This window comes from Nerophis lumbriciformis, linkage group LG07 (genome assembly GCF_033978685.3).
Source record: "Nerophis lumbriciformis linkage group LG07, RoL_Nlum_v2.1, whole genome shotgun sequence".
Taxonomy (NCBI): Eukaryota; Metazoa; Chordata; class Actinopteri; order Syngnathiformes; family Syngnathidae; genus Nerophis; species Nerophis lumbriciformis.
This window is the reverse complement of record NC_084554.2, coordinates 52,840,001-52,857,500: the sequence shown is the minus strand read 5'-3', so window position 1 is coordinate 52,857,500 and position 17,500 is coordinate 52,840,001. Positions and strand designations below refer to the sequence as shown.

At 33.8% G+C, this 17,500-nt stretch overlaps 1 protein-coding gene across 2 annotated transcripts in view; it reads left to right on the top strand.

Moving 5' to 3' along the window:
• The window catches only part of nrp1a (neuropilin 1a), a 249,455-nt gene that overhangs the window by 142,241 nt on the left and 89,714 nt on the right, over positions 1–17,500 (top strand). For both annotated transcript variants that reach the window (XM_061964875.1, XM_061964874.1), the window contains exon 8: positions 16,673–16,828. In XM_061964875.1, coding sequence (XP_061820859.1) covers positions 16,673–16,828 — 156 coding nt within the window. The remainder of the gene's footprint in view (positions 1–16,672; positions 16,829–17,500) is intronic.

The following is a 17,500-nucleotide window of genomic DNA, read 5'->3' as shown; positions in this document are numbered from 1 at the left end:
TGGCAGGTTTTAAGCATTCATTTTTGAAAGTTCTCTCACGTCGCCCGCCTTCTTATTCCTCTGCGAAATTCAGGTTTGCGGATTAGCGTGAAGGTTGTGAGATTTGTGCGTATTATCCTTCTGATGTTCTTTGGAGCCTGAGAGGATGAACAGCGGGAGTCTCCGCAGCAGGTTGAAGTGAAAATAAATGAGCCCACGCCCAAGACTCCCCCGGCTTAAAGCCCGAATCATCGGCTTTACGGAGTCAGGGTTGCGGCGGTGTGTAAAAAATTAACACTTGGCATTGTCAAGGAAAACACCTGCATTTTGCACATTGTGGATCCGAGCATAGGCGGTCTGAGAAGTAAGGGTTCCTCGGGGGGCCATGATGGGGGGGGGGAAGGTCTAAAAATCTGGCGGCGTATTAGAGAGAAAGGATGTGATGGCCTCAAAGAGTCACTGGAGTGTCTGCAGGATTCAGTGGATGTGCAACATTGATTGCACGCACACACAACATGAATAATTGACATGTCTTGGACAGAGCCCAACTGTCGATACTTAAAAAGCCTTTTTATTGAACAAGTCATAATGGCAATATTACATACAGTACCATAGCTGTATCTATAATTCATCTCCAATCATTCTACAGTAGCATGATTATTTGTATTCATGTATTCATTACCCTCCAAACTGTTTTAATCATGAAAAGAGATCATTCGTCTGGTTCTGGTTCGAATCATGTCTTAGGGTTAAGAATGAAATAACTCATTAAACATAGCGGGGGGTTTGTTTACACCAGGGGTGTCCAAACTGTGGCCCGCGAGACGTCGTATATTTGATAAGGAATGTCGCCCGCAGGGAGAGTGCGGTCATTTTAAAAGACTAACAAATGTTGTCGCCGTGTAGTGGAAAACATTAGATTTTTCCTATTCAATAATGTTTTATATGCACTGAATGCACAGCATTTGTTTATATGACGCATGGCAATACAGACGACCTTCCCTAGTCATGGTGCAAAAAAAAGATAAAAGATAAAAACACACGCTCACCGAACTTTGTGGATGTTATAAAAAAAAGTCCATTCAGCATAAAAAAAATTCAACCACACTCATTTAAGTAATAATTATATATTCATTATATTATTTTAATATGTACACATATGAACACACACATATATATATATATATATATATATATATATATATATATATATATATATATATATATATATATATATATATACAGTACATATATATATATATATATATATATATATATATATATATATATATATATATATATATTTATAGTTATATGTACATTATATATATATATATATATATATATATATATATATATATATATATAGTTATATATACAGTACATATATATATATACATATATATATATATATATATATATATAAATATATATATATATATATATATATACTGTATATATATAACTGAAATACATTCATTGTAAAATGTCTCGATTGTAAAATGCCTCGAATGCAAAATACATTGATTGTAAAATACATTAATTGTAAAATAAATCAATTGTAAAATACCTCAATTGTAAAACACCTCAATTGTAAAATACCTTGATTGTAAAATACCTCAATTGTAAAATACTTCTATTGTAAAATACTTTGATTGTAAAATACATCTATTGTAAAATACATCAATTGTAAAATACCTCAATTGTAAAATACATTAATTGTAAAATACCTCGGTTTTAATGTACCTCTATTATAAAATACCTAAATTGTTAAATAAATAGATTGTAAAATGCATCAATTGTAAAATACTTCAATTGTAAAATACATTCATTGTAAAATGTCTCGATTGTAAAATGCCTCGAATGCCAAATACATCGATTGTAAAATACATTAATTGTAAAATAAATCAATTGTAAAATACCTCAATTGTAAAACATATATATATATATATATATATATATATACATACAGTACATATCTATAGTATGTGTGTGTGTATATATATATATATATATATATATATATATATATTATATATGCATGTATGTATATGTATATGTATACTGTATATATATATATATATATATACATATATATATATATATATATATATACATATATATTACACACACATACAATATATATATATACTGTATGTATACATGCATATATATCTATATATCTATATGTATATATGTATATATATTTGTATACAAGTATGTATATTTATATATATATATGCATATATATATACTATATACATATACACATATATATATATATATATATATATATATATATATATATATATACTACTAATTCCATGAAGTCGGAGTGTGTCAACAGGTGCTTGGTTTACAAGGTGGTTGCGGCTGAACTAATTTGCTGGGTGCAGCTCCGCAAAGTAAACAGCTGTGAACAATGCAGTCCACTTAGCAAAGATAACAAGTTGCGTTCCACTGACTAACCAGTAATTGCACACTTCCCCGACAAAACTACATCATTATGGAAAGCCTTTTTCCCGCGGTGTATTTTCAATAAAAGAATCAAATCCTTTTCCTTCCAAACATGCAAAGGTCAGTGAGCGCCCTCCATTGTCGTCTTCATGTGACCAGCAGGTTATTAGCAGCGCATTTTCTCAAAGAGGCCTGCGTGCAACTTCCAGTAAGACCGTGGCCATTATCCTCGGTGCGGCGTACAAATGGAAAGAAAGGAAGCTTGCCCGTGGCCTCGCCACTCTCCATTGGAAAATCAATGAAGGGACAGAGAATCACACTTGAGTGGAGCAGATGAAAAGTTGAATCCAGCCATGAAGGGATGTAAAGACCAGGAGACAAAACCCCAGCTCATAATTAGCCTCGTGATTACTAAACGCTCCTTCTCGGCGCCGTCATCCAGACGTGACTTATACCTGCCTTCCTTTTCCTGTCCGTGGCCTGTGTCAGCGTCTGGTCGCCATGACTCAGAGCTGGAGTCACTCACACCAGCCTGGTGTGGATATCAGCAACAATGTGTTCAGAATTATACGTACATCCTATTGCCAAAAGTATTTGGCCGCCTGCCTTGACTCTGTTGCGTCGACCAGCTCTTCCTCCCAGGGAATCTAAATTACTTTCGATGACATATATGCTGAGTAAAAAGGACCATCAAGACAGAATATGAATATTATCAAGTTTTACTAAAGCTTTAGGAGATCAGCTTAACCAATACATTCATATTAGCTACTCTAGTTGATCTGACATTCAAACGGAAAAGCCAACTCCTTGCACACAATGAAAGCCCTCCCCCCTCGCAACACTGATAAGGAACAAGTGGAGGAGGTATTCACATTCCAAGGTTAAGACACTAACCAAGCATATGACAAAGAGAAACTGGGAGAATATACAAATGAAAAGTACTCAAGTTAAAAAAAATACAAAAATAAATAAATAAAAAATAATAATAAAAAAAAAAATAAAAATAAATTTTTTTTTAAAAACATCTTTAAAAAATTAAAACAATTTGAAAATCATTTTTAACCTTGAAAATCATTTTTTACCTTGAAAAAAAAAATTTACCTTGAAAAAAAAATTTACCTTGAAAAACTTTTTTTACCTTGAAACATTTTTTTTACTTTGAAAATCATTTCTTACCTTGAAAATAATTTTAAATTTTGAAAAAAAAATTGTACCTTGAAAAAAAAATGTACCTTGAAAATCATTTGTTTACCTTGAAAATCATTTTTTACCTTGAAAAAAAAATTTTACCTTGAAAATTTTTTTTTACCTTGAAAATTTTTTTTACCTTGAAAATCATATTTTACCTTGAAAATCATGTTTGAACTTAATTTTTTTTTTTAATTTAAAAAAAAAAGTTTTATTTTTTTTTTTTTTTTTTTATAACAAATTTTGATTTTTTCTTAAAATTTTTTTTTAATTTTTAAAAAAATTTTTATTTTTATTTTTTTATTTTAATTTAATTGTTTTAATTTTTTTAATTTTATTTTTTTTTAATTATTATTATTATAATTTTTATTTATTTTTTTATTTTTTTTTTAAATTAAAAAAAAAAAAAACTTAAAAAAAAAAAATTTAACTTTTTTTTAAACTTTTTTTTAACTTTTTTAAAACTTTTTTTTTAACTTTTTTTAAAACTTTTTTTTTAACTTTTTTGTAACTTTTTCTTAACTTTTTTTTAACTTTTTTTAAAACTTTTTTTAACTTTTTAAAAATGTTTTTACCCTAACCCTAACCCTAACCCTAACCCTAATTCTAACCCTAACCCTATCTCTAACCCTAACCCTAAAAAAAAAATGTTAATTGTTAAAATTGTTTAAAAAATTTAAATTTTTAAAAATTGTTTTAAATTGTTTAAAAAAAAATAAAACATTTAAAAAAAAAGTTGAAAACATTTTTTTTTAAAAATAAAAAATAAAAATAAAAAAATGAAAAAAATAATAAAAAATATTAAAACATTTTTAAAAAATTAAAAAAAATTGAAAATGATTTTTTACCTTGAAAATGATTTTTTACCTTGAAAATCATTTTTTACCTTGAAAATGATTTTTTTACCTTGAAAATCATTTTCAACCTTGAAAAAAAAAATTTACCTTGAAAAAAATTTTTTACCTTGAAAATCATTTCTTTACCTTGACCAACAACGTGGATCCAACATTAGACATCAACGTTGTCTCATTTTACAAACAACTATTTAGCAATGTTGTTTCAAAGTCGGATTTCAAGGACATGTACATGTAATCAACGTCGTATCAATGTCTGCTGGGTGACTAGTATAACAAATGTGAGGTGGTGAGTGGGGCTTGTCGGGGGTCCTCCAATGTTTGACTAATACTATTTCTCTGAAAGGAAAATGTATTGCCCTCTAATCTTCTGGAACTATTACCACAACCGACAAACACACAATCTTTTTTTAGAGAATTGACTTAAGAATGACGGGGAAAAAACGCATTTTAGCATCTTATGTTTCATCTTATTGAAACAAGATGAAACAAAGATGTTATTAGCTATTTGTATCTGATCCTTTGGTATCCATAAAGGCATTCCTCGTGATGATTTCTTCTGCTGTTGTTCTCGGGAGGCAACCTAATCTCACTTATTCAAGCAGCAGTCCTGTCACCGGAACATTCTTCAATGCCGGAGAATTTGGGGGATTTTTAAAAGAGCGTTTGACAAGCGTCTTGCAGAGCACTGCCGGCCTCCTGGCAGCTCAATTATAAACCAATCAAGCATAGAGAGATATATAGTTGGAGAAATTGCTGGGCTAGTTTTTCTTTTTCCTTCTTCCATTCTAGCACCCTATTTTTACTGTTTTTCCCCATTCAGTCACGCGTCAGTGACCGTGCTTAGTGTCAAGTACATATCATGTGACCTGGTGACACGTCGGAGTCAAATGGTGCAGACAGCCAGTGATTCACAGCCACTGCGGCGCGGAAAACTATCCCAATTTTACATAATAGCTTGAAAAATGACTAGAAAGAAGGTGGTTTGTCAATGGCAGGTAGAAGAAAGAAATGAGAATACAACAAATCCTTTTCAACTTATATTCAATTAAATAGACTGCAAAGACAAGATATGTAACCTCTTAAGGCCCAAGCTGTTTGTTTACATGCTTTTTCTATTTCTCTTTGCTATTTGGGCTTATTGGACCCTAATTAGAATAAAAATCATGTTTTTGATATGATGTACTTAGTCCATAAGTACACAAATGTGTACATCATGTTTAGTGACATGCTAATTGTTATTTTTACACCTTTTCTCCCCCAAATTCCATTGTATGTTACACTCTTCTGACACAACCAGATGGCAGTATAAGTGTCCACGTATGTGGCCATAAGACCCCAATTCAATAATGTACACACTTTTGGAAATAAGAGCTAAAAGGTGCTGTCCACGCATGTGGCCACTAAGCCTTTTTAATGTTCATAATGAGAAACTTCCATTTTTTTTTTTGGTTGCAAATAATCATGAACTTAGAATTTAATGGCAGCAACACATTGCAAAAAAGTAGTCCACTGTGTTACATGGCCTTTCCTTTTAACAACACTCAGTAAAGGTTTGGGAACTGAGGAGATACATTTTTTAAGTGGAATTATTTCCCATTTTTGCTTGATATACAGCTTAAGTTGTTCAACAGTCTTGGGTCTTATACAGCATTATTCACATGTGAATAACATAAATACGGTCTATTATACAGCACTATTCACATGTGAATAATATAAATACAGTCTATTATACAGCATTATTCACATGTGAATAACACAAATACAGTCTATTACACAGCATTATTCACATGTGAAAAACATAAATACAGTCTATTATACAGCATTATTCACATGTGAATAATATAAATACAGTCTATTATACAGCATTATTCACATGTGAATAACATAAATACAGTCTATTATACAGCATTATTCACATGTGAATAACATAAATACAGTCTATTATACAGCATTATTCCATCCATCCATCCATTTTCTACCGCTTATTCCCTTTGGGGTCGCGGGGGCGCTGGAGCCTATCTCAGCTACAATCGGGCGGAAGGCGGGGTACACCCTGAACAAGTCGCCACCTCATCGCAGGGCACAGCATTATTCACATGTGAATAACACAAATACAGTCTATTATATAGAATTATTCACAAGTGAATAACATAAATACGGTCTATTATCAAGCATTATTCGCATGTGAATAACATATATACAGTCTATTATACAGCATTATTCACGCGTGAATAATATAAATACAGTCTATTATACAGCATTATTCACATGTGAATAACATAAATACCGTCTATTATACAGCATTATTCACATGTGAATAACATAAATACAGTATATTATACATCATTATTCACATGTGAATAACATAAATACAGTCTATCATACAGCATTATTCACATGTGAATAACATACATACAGTCTATTATACTGCATTATTCACATGTGAATAACATAATTACAGTCTATTATACAGCATTATTCACATTTGAATAACATAAATACAGTCTATTATACAGCATTATTCACATGTGAATAACGCAAATACAGTCTATTATACAGCATTATTCACATGTGAATAACAGAAATACAGTCTATTATACAGCATTATTCACATGTGAATAACATAAATACAGTCTATTATACAGCATTATTCACACGTGAATAACATAAATACAGTCTATTATACATCATTATTCACATGTGAATAACACAAATACAGTCTATTATACAGAATTATTCACATGTGAATAACACAAATACAGTCTATTATACAGCATTATTCACATGTGAATAATATAAATACAGTCTATTATACATCATTATTCACATGTGAATAACATACATACAGTCTAATATACAGAATTATTCACATGTGAATAACATAAATACAGTCTATTATACAGCATTATTCACATGTGAATAACAGAAATACAGTCTATTATACAGCATTATTCACATGTGAATAACATAAATGCAGTCTATTATACAGCATTATTCACATGTGAATAATATAAATACAGTCTATAATACAGCTTTATTCAAATGTGAATAATGTATATACAGTCTATTGTACAACATTATTCACACGTGAATAACATAAATACAGTCTATTATACAGCATTATTCACATGTGAATAACATAAATACAGTCTATTATACAGCATTATTCACATGTGAATAACATAAATACAGTCTATTATACAGCATTATTCACATGTGAATAACATAAATACAGTCTAGTATACAGCATTATTCACATGTGAATAACATAAATACAGTCTATTATACAACATTATTGACACGTGAATAACATAAATGCAGTCTATTATACAGCATTATACACATGTGAATAACATAAATACAGTCTATTATACAGCATTATTCACATGTGAATAACATAAATACAGTCTATTATACAGCATTATTCACATGTGAATAACACAAATACAGTCTATTATACAGCATTATTCACACGTGAATAACATAAATACAGTCTATTATACAGCATTATTCACATGTGAATAACATAAATACAGTCTATTATACAGCATTATTCACATGAAAAAGACAAAACAATATTATCATGGAAACAAGTTCATGTCATTGTGCTGTTCCTTCATGTAAACATGTGAGTTCTTTACTGGCTCAGTGTCTTCATTTGTGGACCACCTTCTGCAGGATTTGCCTGCATCACCCTGGCAGGACATGCCCTGCAAGTCAGTGGTAAATGTTCAGTAACGGTATGGACGTGTAAGGGTCACATGCGGGAAGAACTTTCACTCATCATCATTCTTGCTTTGTTTGTTGTCATTGCGGCTGTGGAATTCTTTACATGCGAGGAGCGTTCAGGTGGGCCGTTTTCTAGCCCCTGACCCCATGTGACCTCAGCGTTGTGCCTCGAACAAGCGGCCGTTAATAAATCATGCTCTGCCCATTACCTACTGTCTGCCAGGCCATGTCTAATGGATCCACTAGAGACCTCACCTTCTTGCATGTTGCCAGACAACTATTCAGACTGACTGGAATTCCTAATATTGGTGGGAGCACATTATTACACATACAGTGCTGGGTCAAAAGTATACAAACAGCAAGTTTACCTGCAATAAGGCGCTTTTGGGGCGTGGTTAAGATATATATATATATATATATATATATATATATATATATATATAAGAAATACTTGACTTTCAGTGAATTCTAGCTATATATATATACATATTTTATTACATATATATATATATATATATATATATATATATATATATATATATATATATATATATAAAGAAATACTTGAATTTCAGTGTTCATTTATTTACACATATACACACACATAACACTCATCTACTCATTGTTGAGTTAAGGGTTGAATTGTCCATCCTTGTTCTATTCTCTGTCACTATTTCAGAACACACACATTATACAAATATGCATTATAAAATCAATAAGAAAACGGGAGCTCTAATTTGGGAGTCTGAATTAGGATCAGAAGTTCCTATATAAACATTGCGCGCTCACGTCGCCTTTTTGTATTGATTACTGCAGCTGTGCACTGGATTCATTCACAATAACAAACTACAACTCACAAACACTTTAGAGTTAGGCTCCACCATCAGAATGTGTACTTAAACTTATAAAGATCACATGGATATTATTCAGTGAGTTGATTCACCAAAACTAACCTGTTATACAGGAGGAAAAAAGCACACAGGACGTTTCAATTGTTCACAGACTGGTCGCGCTCATCAGAATGACAAGACACTTCCGGTCTGCAGGTGATAGCATTCAATTGGGAAGAAACGCCCTACTGCCCCCTACTGACCAATGTGAATACTGATAAATGTGGAATGACAGCTCCAAAAACGAATTCAAACCACAAAATAAAATAAATAAATCAACACAAAAATGTGACACATTATGGGTGGGTCACATATGCATGTACAGTAGATGGCAGTGTTGTCCTGTTTAAAAGTGTCACAACATTGCTGTTTACGGCAATGTTGTGAACAGGCTGTCAACACGTCACTCAGGTCCGCATGGAGCTGGAGGGGGCGTGGCCTCCAGTTCCGCCTGAATTTCGGGAGATTTTCGGGAGAAATTTTGTCCCGGGAGGTTTTCGGGAGAGGCGCTGAATTTCGGGAGTCTCCCGGAAAATCCGGGAGGGTTGGCAAGTATGCATTATACACCCCTGCTACCGCCAAACCCCGCCCCCACCCCAAGCCTGCTCCCTCACACATCAACCCCCCCCACCCCCCACCCCCTCTCTGTGCGTCAGTTAAGGTGGGCGGGGTTTAGTAGCGGGGGTGTTTAATGTATCCAGGAAGAGTTAGGGCTGCATGGGATTCTGGGTATTTGTCCTGTTGTGTTTATGTTGTGTTACGGTGCAGATGTTCTCCCGAAATGTGTTTGTCATTCTTGTTTGGTGTGGGTTCACAGTGTGGCGCATTATTAGTAAGAGTGTTAAAGTCTTTTTTTTATACCGCCATGAATGTTTTTTGTGACCAACAAGTATGTGCTCCAATCACTACATCACAAACAAATAGAACTTATTGGAAACTCAAGACAGCCATGACATGATGTTCTTTACAAGTGTAGAAATAGATGACTGTACAGAATAAATATTGCACTTTTGCATATGCATCCACGTTTATGGATGTATGTTATATTGTCTTTTTAGTCGAGCGAGTTAATCCGTATTTTGGGGTTGAATCGAGGGGATTATTTCGACTCGTTCAAGAGAAGAAGCTGTTACAGACCGTGGAGGTTCTCTTACGGTGGCTGTGGAACCTCGTTCTAGAAACCAGCAGTGAAAACAGTCCTCGGTGGGGCTGGAAGGAGTCCCTGCAGATTTTCTCAGCCCTGGTCAGGCATCGGTGTGATAATTGAGAGCTGTCCCTTGTTAGTATTCTAATGAGTAAGTGTATTTCTCCACCATTTTTGTTGTCCTTTTTCATTTCCCTGTGCTTGTTACCAGTAAGCCTCGACATCGGTTGACTTCCAAAATACTTTTCCACAAGCCGTGATCCTTTTATTATAGCGTCATGTTCTGTGATTCGCTGGTATTTAGTCGGGGATTTACAATAAAGACCGACTGTGAATTCCTTCCTCCAATCTTCCGTTCTATCCGGTGTGATAGAACGGAAGATAAACTCAGCTTTATTAAACGGGGACAGACTAAAGCCCTAAAGGTTTTTGATTTACTTGTTATTTGTGGAACCCGGAAGACAGGTTCAGTTGGTACAGATCCAGAGATGACGACGGTAGAACACAGTTTGTTACTGTTTGGTTTGGTTCCTCGTAAGTCAATCTGAAGTCCTTGAATTGTCTAAACAACACTTATGAGGGTTTCTTTTGTAGACGAAGCAGGGACCACAACTCCTAACATAAAATCAACTCTTTATTCATCAAACGACTCAACTGTCAGACCTGTAGTAGACAAACAGTTACATGGTGTTTTATATATTTATTTTAACATTCGGGGTTATGACGGTTAACGCCAGATGTTACCTTGCAATGCTGAGGCAGTATTTGCATGTTAGAGATGTTGAAGTGTCTTATTTACCAATAAAAAACAAGCGCTATTGATGGTTCACAAAGGTTCTAAACATACGCGGAGAATGTGGACTTATGACATTAATATATAATAAATATCATAATATGAATTGAAACAGTACAAATATTTGAGGATTAGCTCTGATTATGTCATGTCACGGCCATCTAGCGCCTACTTTTGAGTCTGTGTGGTATAAAAGGAGTAAAACGTCAATACAGTGTTTGTTTTTAAATATTTTGGTTAAAACCCTGTGCTTCTTTTGTTTACGGTTACAAGGCTCTCGATAAAAACATGAATGATAAATTAATAAAATCACAAGTCTTTTCGATAGAATAAGAAAAATATTGCAATTTAGGACACAACCTTATGAAAAATCTGCCGCAAATTGATGTATTTTATAATTGATGTATTTTACGATCAATGTATTTTACAATCGATGCATTTTACAATCGAGGTATTTTACAATCGAGGTATTTTACAATCTATGTATTTTACAATGATTGTATTTTACAATCATTGTATTTTACAATATATGTATTTTACAATCAATGTATTTTACAATATAAGTATTTTACAATATAAGTATTTTACAATGTATGTATTTTACAATCAATGTATTTTACAATATAAGTATTTTACAATATAAGTATTTTACAATGTATGTATTTTACAATCAATGTATTTTACAATATATGTATTTTACAATAGAAGTATTTTACAATCGAGGTATTTTACAATCAATGTAATTTACAATCGATGTATTTTACAATCAATGTATTTTACAATTGATGTATTTTAGAATCGAGGCATTTTGCAATGAATGTATTTTACAATCTGTTTATACAATAGATGTATTTTACAATAGATGTATTTTACAATATAATTATTTTACAATCGAGGTATTTTACAATCAAGGTATTTTACAATTGAGGTGTTTTACAATTGAGGTATATTACAATTGATTTATTTTACAATCAATGTATTTTACAATTGATTTATTTTGCATTCGAGGTATTTTACAATCGAGACATTTTACAATGAATTTATTTTACAATCGAGGTATTTTACAATTGATGTATTTTACAATCTGTTTCATACAATAGATGTACTTTACAATAGATGTATTTTACAATCGAAGTATTTTACTATAGAAGTATTTTTACAATCGAGGTATTTTACAATCAAGGTATTTTACAATTGAGGTGTTTTACAATTGAGGTATTTTACAATTTATTTATTTTACAATCAATGTATTTTACAATCGATGTATTTTGCATTCGAGGTATTTTACAATCGAGACATTTTACAATGAATATATTTTACAATCGAGGTATTTTACAATTGATGTATTTTACAATTGATGTATTTTACAATCTATTTATTTAACAATTTAGGTATTTTACAATCGAGGTACATTAAAACTGAGGTATTTTACAATTAATGTATTTTACAATTGAGGTATTTTACAGTTGACGTATTTTACGATATGTGCATTTTACAATTGAGCTATTTTACAATTGAGCTGTTTTACAATTGAGCTATTTTACAATCTGTGTATTTTACAACTGAGGTATTCTAAAATCTGTGTATTTTACAATTAAGCTATTTTACAATCGATGTATTTTACAATCAAGGTATTTTACAATTACTTTTTTTTACAATCGAGGTATTTTACAATTTAGCTATTTTACAATCAATGTATTTTACAATCGAGGCATTTTACTTTATTTTTGGGTCTTTTTTCCCCGTTTGTACATGCAAACACCAAAAGCTTAGGCTCTAAAATTGCACATATTGAAGATTCCAAGCACGCCCTCCCGTCACAATTTGGAAACCTGTTCCATGAAGGCACAAACTTGCCGTGTTGAACTTGCATCTGCATGCAATTGCTCCTCATTAATGTCATCCCTGCCTGTCAAAGATGGAGAGTCGGATCACAACGCACATATTCAAAAGTCTTTCACTGTGTGCACCACTGCCACTCGGTGGTGGATTAAGGGATCGTAATTTAGGATTAGCCTGCGTACATTTTCTTCTGACGACTGAGTGGTTGTTGTCGCGTTACTTTGGGAAGGACATTCTAAAACCTTCATTCTAGCCTGATTTAGCCATTCCTTTAACACTTTTGAGGTGCGTTTGGGGTCATTGTCCTGTTGGAACACCCAACTGCGCCCAAGACCCAACCTCCGGGCTGATGATTTTAGCTTGTCCTAAAGAATTTGGAGCTAATCTTCCTTTTTATTGTCCCATTTAAGCACCAGTTATATTGACAGCAAAACAGGCCCAGAGCATAATACTATCACCACCATGCTCGACGGTAGGTGTGGTGTTCCTGGGATTAAAGGCCTCACCTTTTCTCCTCCAAACATATTGCTGGGTATTGTGGCCAAATAGCTCCATTTTTTGTTTGCCAGCTACTTGGAAAATGTAGTAAGCTAAGCTACAAGTTACTCTCCATTAAATGTAGCTAAGATAAAAATTACTCTCCATTAAATGTAGCTAAACTACAAGTTACTCTCCATTAAATGTAGCTAAGCTACAAGTTACTCTCCATTAAATGTAGCTAAGCTACAAGTTACTCTCCATTCAATGTAGCTAAGCTACAAGTTACTCTCCATTAAATGTAGCTAAGCTACAAGTTACTCTCCATTAAATGTAGCTAAGCTACAAGTTACTCTCCATTAAATGTAGCTAAGCTACAAGTTACTCACCATTAAATGTACCTAAAATACAAGTTACTCCCCATTAAATGTAACTAAGCTACAAGTTACTCTCCATTAAATGTAGCTAAACTACAAGTTAGTCTGCATTAAAAGTAGCTAAACTACAAGTTAGTCTGCATTAAATGTAACTAAGCTACAAGTTACTCTCCATTAAATGTAGCTAAGCTACAAGTTACTCTCCATTAAATGTAGCTAAGCTACAACTTACTCTCCATTAAATGTAGCTAAGCTACAAGTTACTCTCCATTAAATGTAGCTAAGCTACAAGTTACTCTCCATTAAATAACGCTAAGCTACAAGTTACTTTCCATTAAATAACGCTAAGCTGCAAGTTACTCTCCATTAAATGTAGCTAAGCTAAAAGTTACTCTCCATTCAATGTAGCTAAGCTACAAGTTACTCTCCATTAAATGTAGATAAGCTACAAGTTACTCTCCATTAAATGTAGCTAAGCTACAAGTTACTATCCATTAAATGTAGCTAAGCTACAAGTTGCTCTCCATTAAATGTAGCTAAGCTACAAGTTACTGTCCATTAAATGTAGCTAAGCTACAAGTTACTCTCCATTAAATGTAGCTAAGCTACAAGTTACTCTCCATTAAATGTAGCTAAGCTACAAGTTACTCTCCATTAAACGTAGCTAAGCTACAAGTTACTCTCCATTAAATGTAACTAAGCTACAAGTTACTCTCCATTAAATGTAGCTAAGCTACAAGTTACTCTCCATTAAATAACGCTAAGCTACAAGTTACTCTCCATTAAATAACGCTAAGCTACAAGTTACTCTCCATTAAATGTCGCTAAACTACAAGTTTCTCCCCATTAAATGTAACTAAGCTACAAGTTACTCTTCATTAAATGTAGCTAAGCTACAAGTTACTCTCCATTAAATGTAGCTAAGCTACAAGTTACTCTTCATTAAATGTAGCTAAGCTACAAGTTACTCTCCATCAAATGTAGCTAAGCTACAAATTACTCTCCAATAAATGTAGCTATTCACAAGTTACTCTCCATTAAATGTAAATAAGCTACAAGTTACTCTCCATTAAATGTAACAAAGCTACAAGTTACTCTCCATTGAATGTATCTAAGCTACAAGTTACTCTCCATTAAATGTAGCTAAGCTACAAATTACTATCCATTAAATGTAGCTAAGCTACAAGTTACTCTCCATTAAATAACGCAAAGCTACAAGTTTTTCTCCATTAAATAACGCTAAGCTACAATTTACTCTCCATTAAATGTAGCTAAGCTACAAGTTACTCTCCATTAAATGTAGCTAAGTTACAAGTTACTCTCCATTAAATGTAGCTAAGCTACAAGTTACTATCCATTAAATGCAGCTAAACTACAATTTACTCTCCATTAAATGTAGCTAAGCTACAAGTTACTCTCCATTAAATGTAGCTAAGCTACAAGTTATTATCCATTAAATGTAACTAAACTACAAGTTACTCTCCATTAAATGTAGCTAAGCTACAAGTTACTCTCCATTCAATGTAGCTAAGCTACAAGTTACTCTCCATTAAATGTAGCTAAGCTACAAGTTGCTCTCCATTAAATGTAGCTAAGCTACAAGTTACTATCCATTAAATGTAGCTAAGCTACAAGTTACTCTCCATTAAATGTAGCTAAGCTACAAGTTACTCTCCATTAAATGTAGCTAAGCTACAAGTTACTCTCCATTAAATGTAGCTAAGCTACAAGTTACTCTCCATTAAATGTAGCTAAGCTACAAGTTACTCACCATTAAATGTACCTAAAATACAAGTTACTCCCCATTAAATGTAACTAAGCTACAAGTTACTCTCCATTAAATGTAGCTAAGCTACAACTTACTCTCCATTAAATGTAGCTAAACTACAAGTTACTCTCCATTAAATGTAACTAATCTACAAGTTACTCTCCATTAAATAACGCTAAGCTACAAGTTTCTCTCCATTAAATAATGCTAAGCTACAAGTTACTCTCCATTAAATGTAGCTAAGCTACAAGTTACTCTCCATTAAATGTAGCTATTCACAAGTTACTCTCCATTGAATGTATCTAAGCTACATGTTACTCTCCATCAACTGTAGCTAAGCTACAAGTTACTCTCCATTAAATGTAGCTATTCACAAGTTACTCTCCATTGAATGTATCTAAGCTACATGTTACTCTCCATCAACTGTAGCTAAGCTACAAGTTACTCTCCATTAAATGTAGCTATTCACAAGTTACTCTCCATTGAATGTATCTAAGCTACAAGTTACTCTCCATTAAATGTAGCTAAGCTACAAGTTACTCTCCAATAAATGTAGCTATTCACAAGTTACTCTCCATTGAATGTATCTAAGCTACAAGTTACTCTCCATTAAATGTAGCTAAGCTACAAGTTACTCTCCATTAAATGTAGCTATTCACAAGTTACTCTCCATTGAATGTATCTATGCTACATGTTACTCTCCATCAAATGTAGCTAAGCTACAAGTTACTCTCCAATAAATGTAGCTATTCACAAGTTACTCTCCATTAAATAACGCTAAGCTACAAGTTACTCTCCATTAAATGTAGCTAAGCTACAAGTTGCTCTCCATTAAATGTAGCTAAGCTACAGGGAAAGCTATCCCCGGAGAATTGTAGCTAGCTACACGGCAAAAGTAGCTAGCTGCATCAAAGCTACATTGAACAACATTTCTATCTTATGTCCACATGTAAGTGTACAAATATTGCTATTAACTATCTGTCATTTAGCTGGGGACACCCTACAACTACCTCTAGGGGTCCCCACACCCCAATACTCAGGGCTCCAGTATCGGTATCGTATCGAGTCCACTTGATCCGCGAGTTAATCGGTTTCCATCCTCAGAAAATGCACCACAAAACAAACATCTTTCTGTGTCGGTTCTAATCGTCTTCTTCTTCTTCTTCCCCAGGTGGACCTCGGCTTCCTCCGGTTCGTCTCGGCCATCGGCACCCAGGGCGCGGTTTCCCAGGAGACCCAGAGACCTTACTTCGTGAAGTCCTACAAAGTGGACGTCAGTTCGAACGGAGACGACTGGATCACGCTGAAGGAAGGCTCCAAGCAGAAGGTAAACGAGATACCGAAACCTCCGGATGTCCGTAGTACCATTACGGCGGACTCTTGTGTCGAGAGTAGTTTATTTTCGTGACTTCTCAAGTCATCGAAACCAGAAACGTTTGGAATATCCCGCTGACTTGAATTGTGGCCTGCTGAGTGTTGCCTTCAAGTGCCACAAACCGGGGAAAACCCTGTCATAAGTCTTCTAGTGTGCAATTATGCCCTCTGGTGGGTGTGTGTCGGCGGTCAACCTCTACCAAGAACACTACAGCTGGGGGGATGGGGGGGGGTCCGAGGAATGCTGCCTCTGTTTGTGTCCAACACGGGTCAGCTTGTAAAAGTGACACAGGTAACAAAAGAGCGGTTTAGGATCGGTCCTGTTTGAGCAGCTGGTGGAGGCGGATCCAAGGCTATTGATTGCTGATCAGCCAGGGTTTGTCCATCTGGATGGAAGCGCCAAAGTCTGCTTCCAGTCCAGAGGGTCAGCGGGGGCATGTTTGAGGTGTAAATACTCGAGGAAACGTGTTCTACCAGCGACAAACACCCACGTTTGACTACTGGTTTTGATTTAGGGATGGCAACTTTGGCTGTTTTGCACTCTTGTTGGAATTTCACAGTCATTATGAGAGACAAGAAGACTTTGTTTTTTTCACATTGCAACATATAAACATGGTCTTGTTCT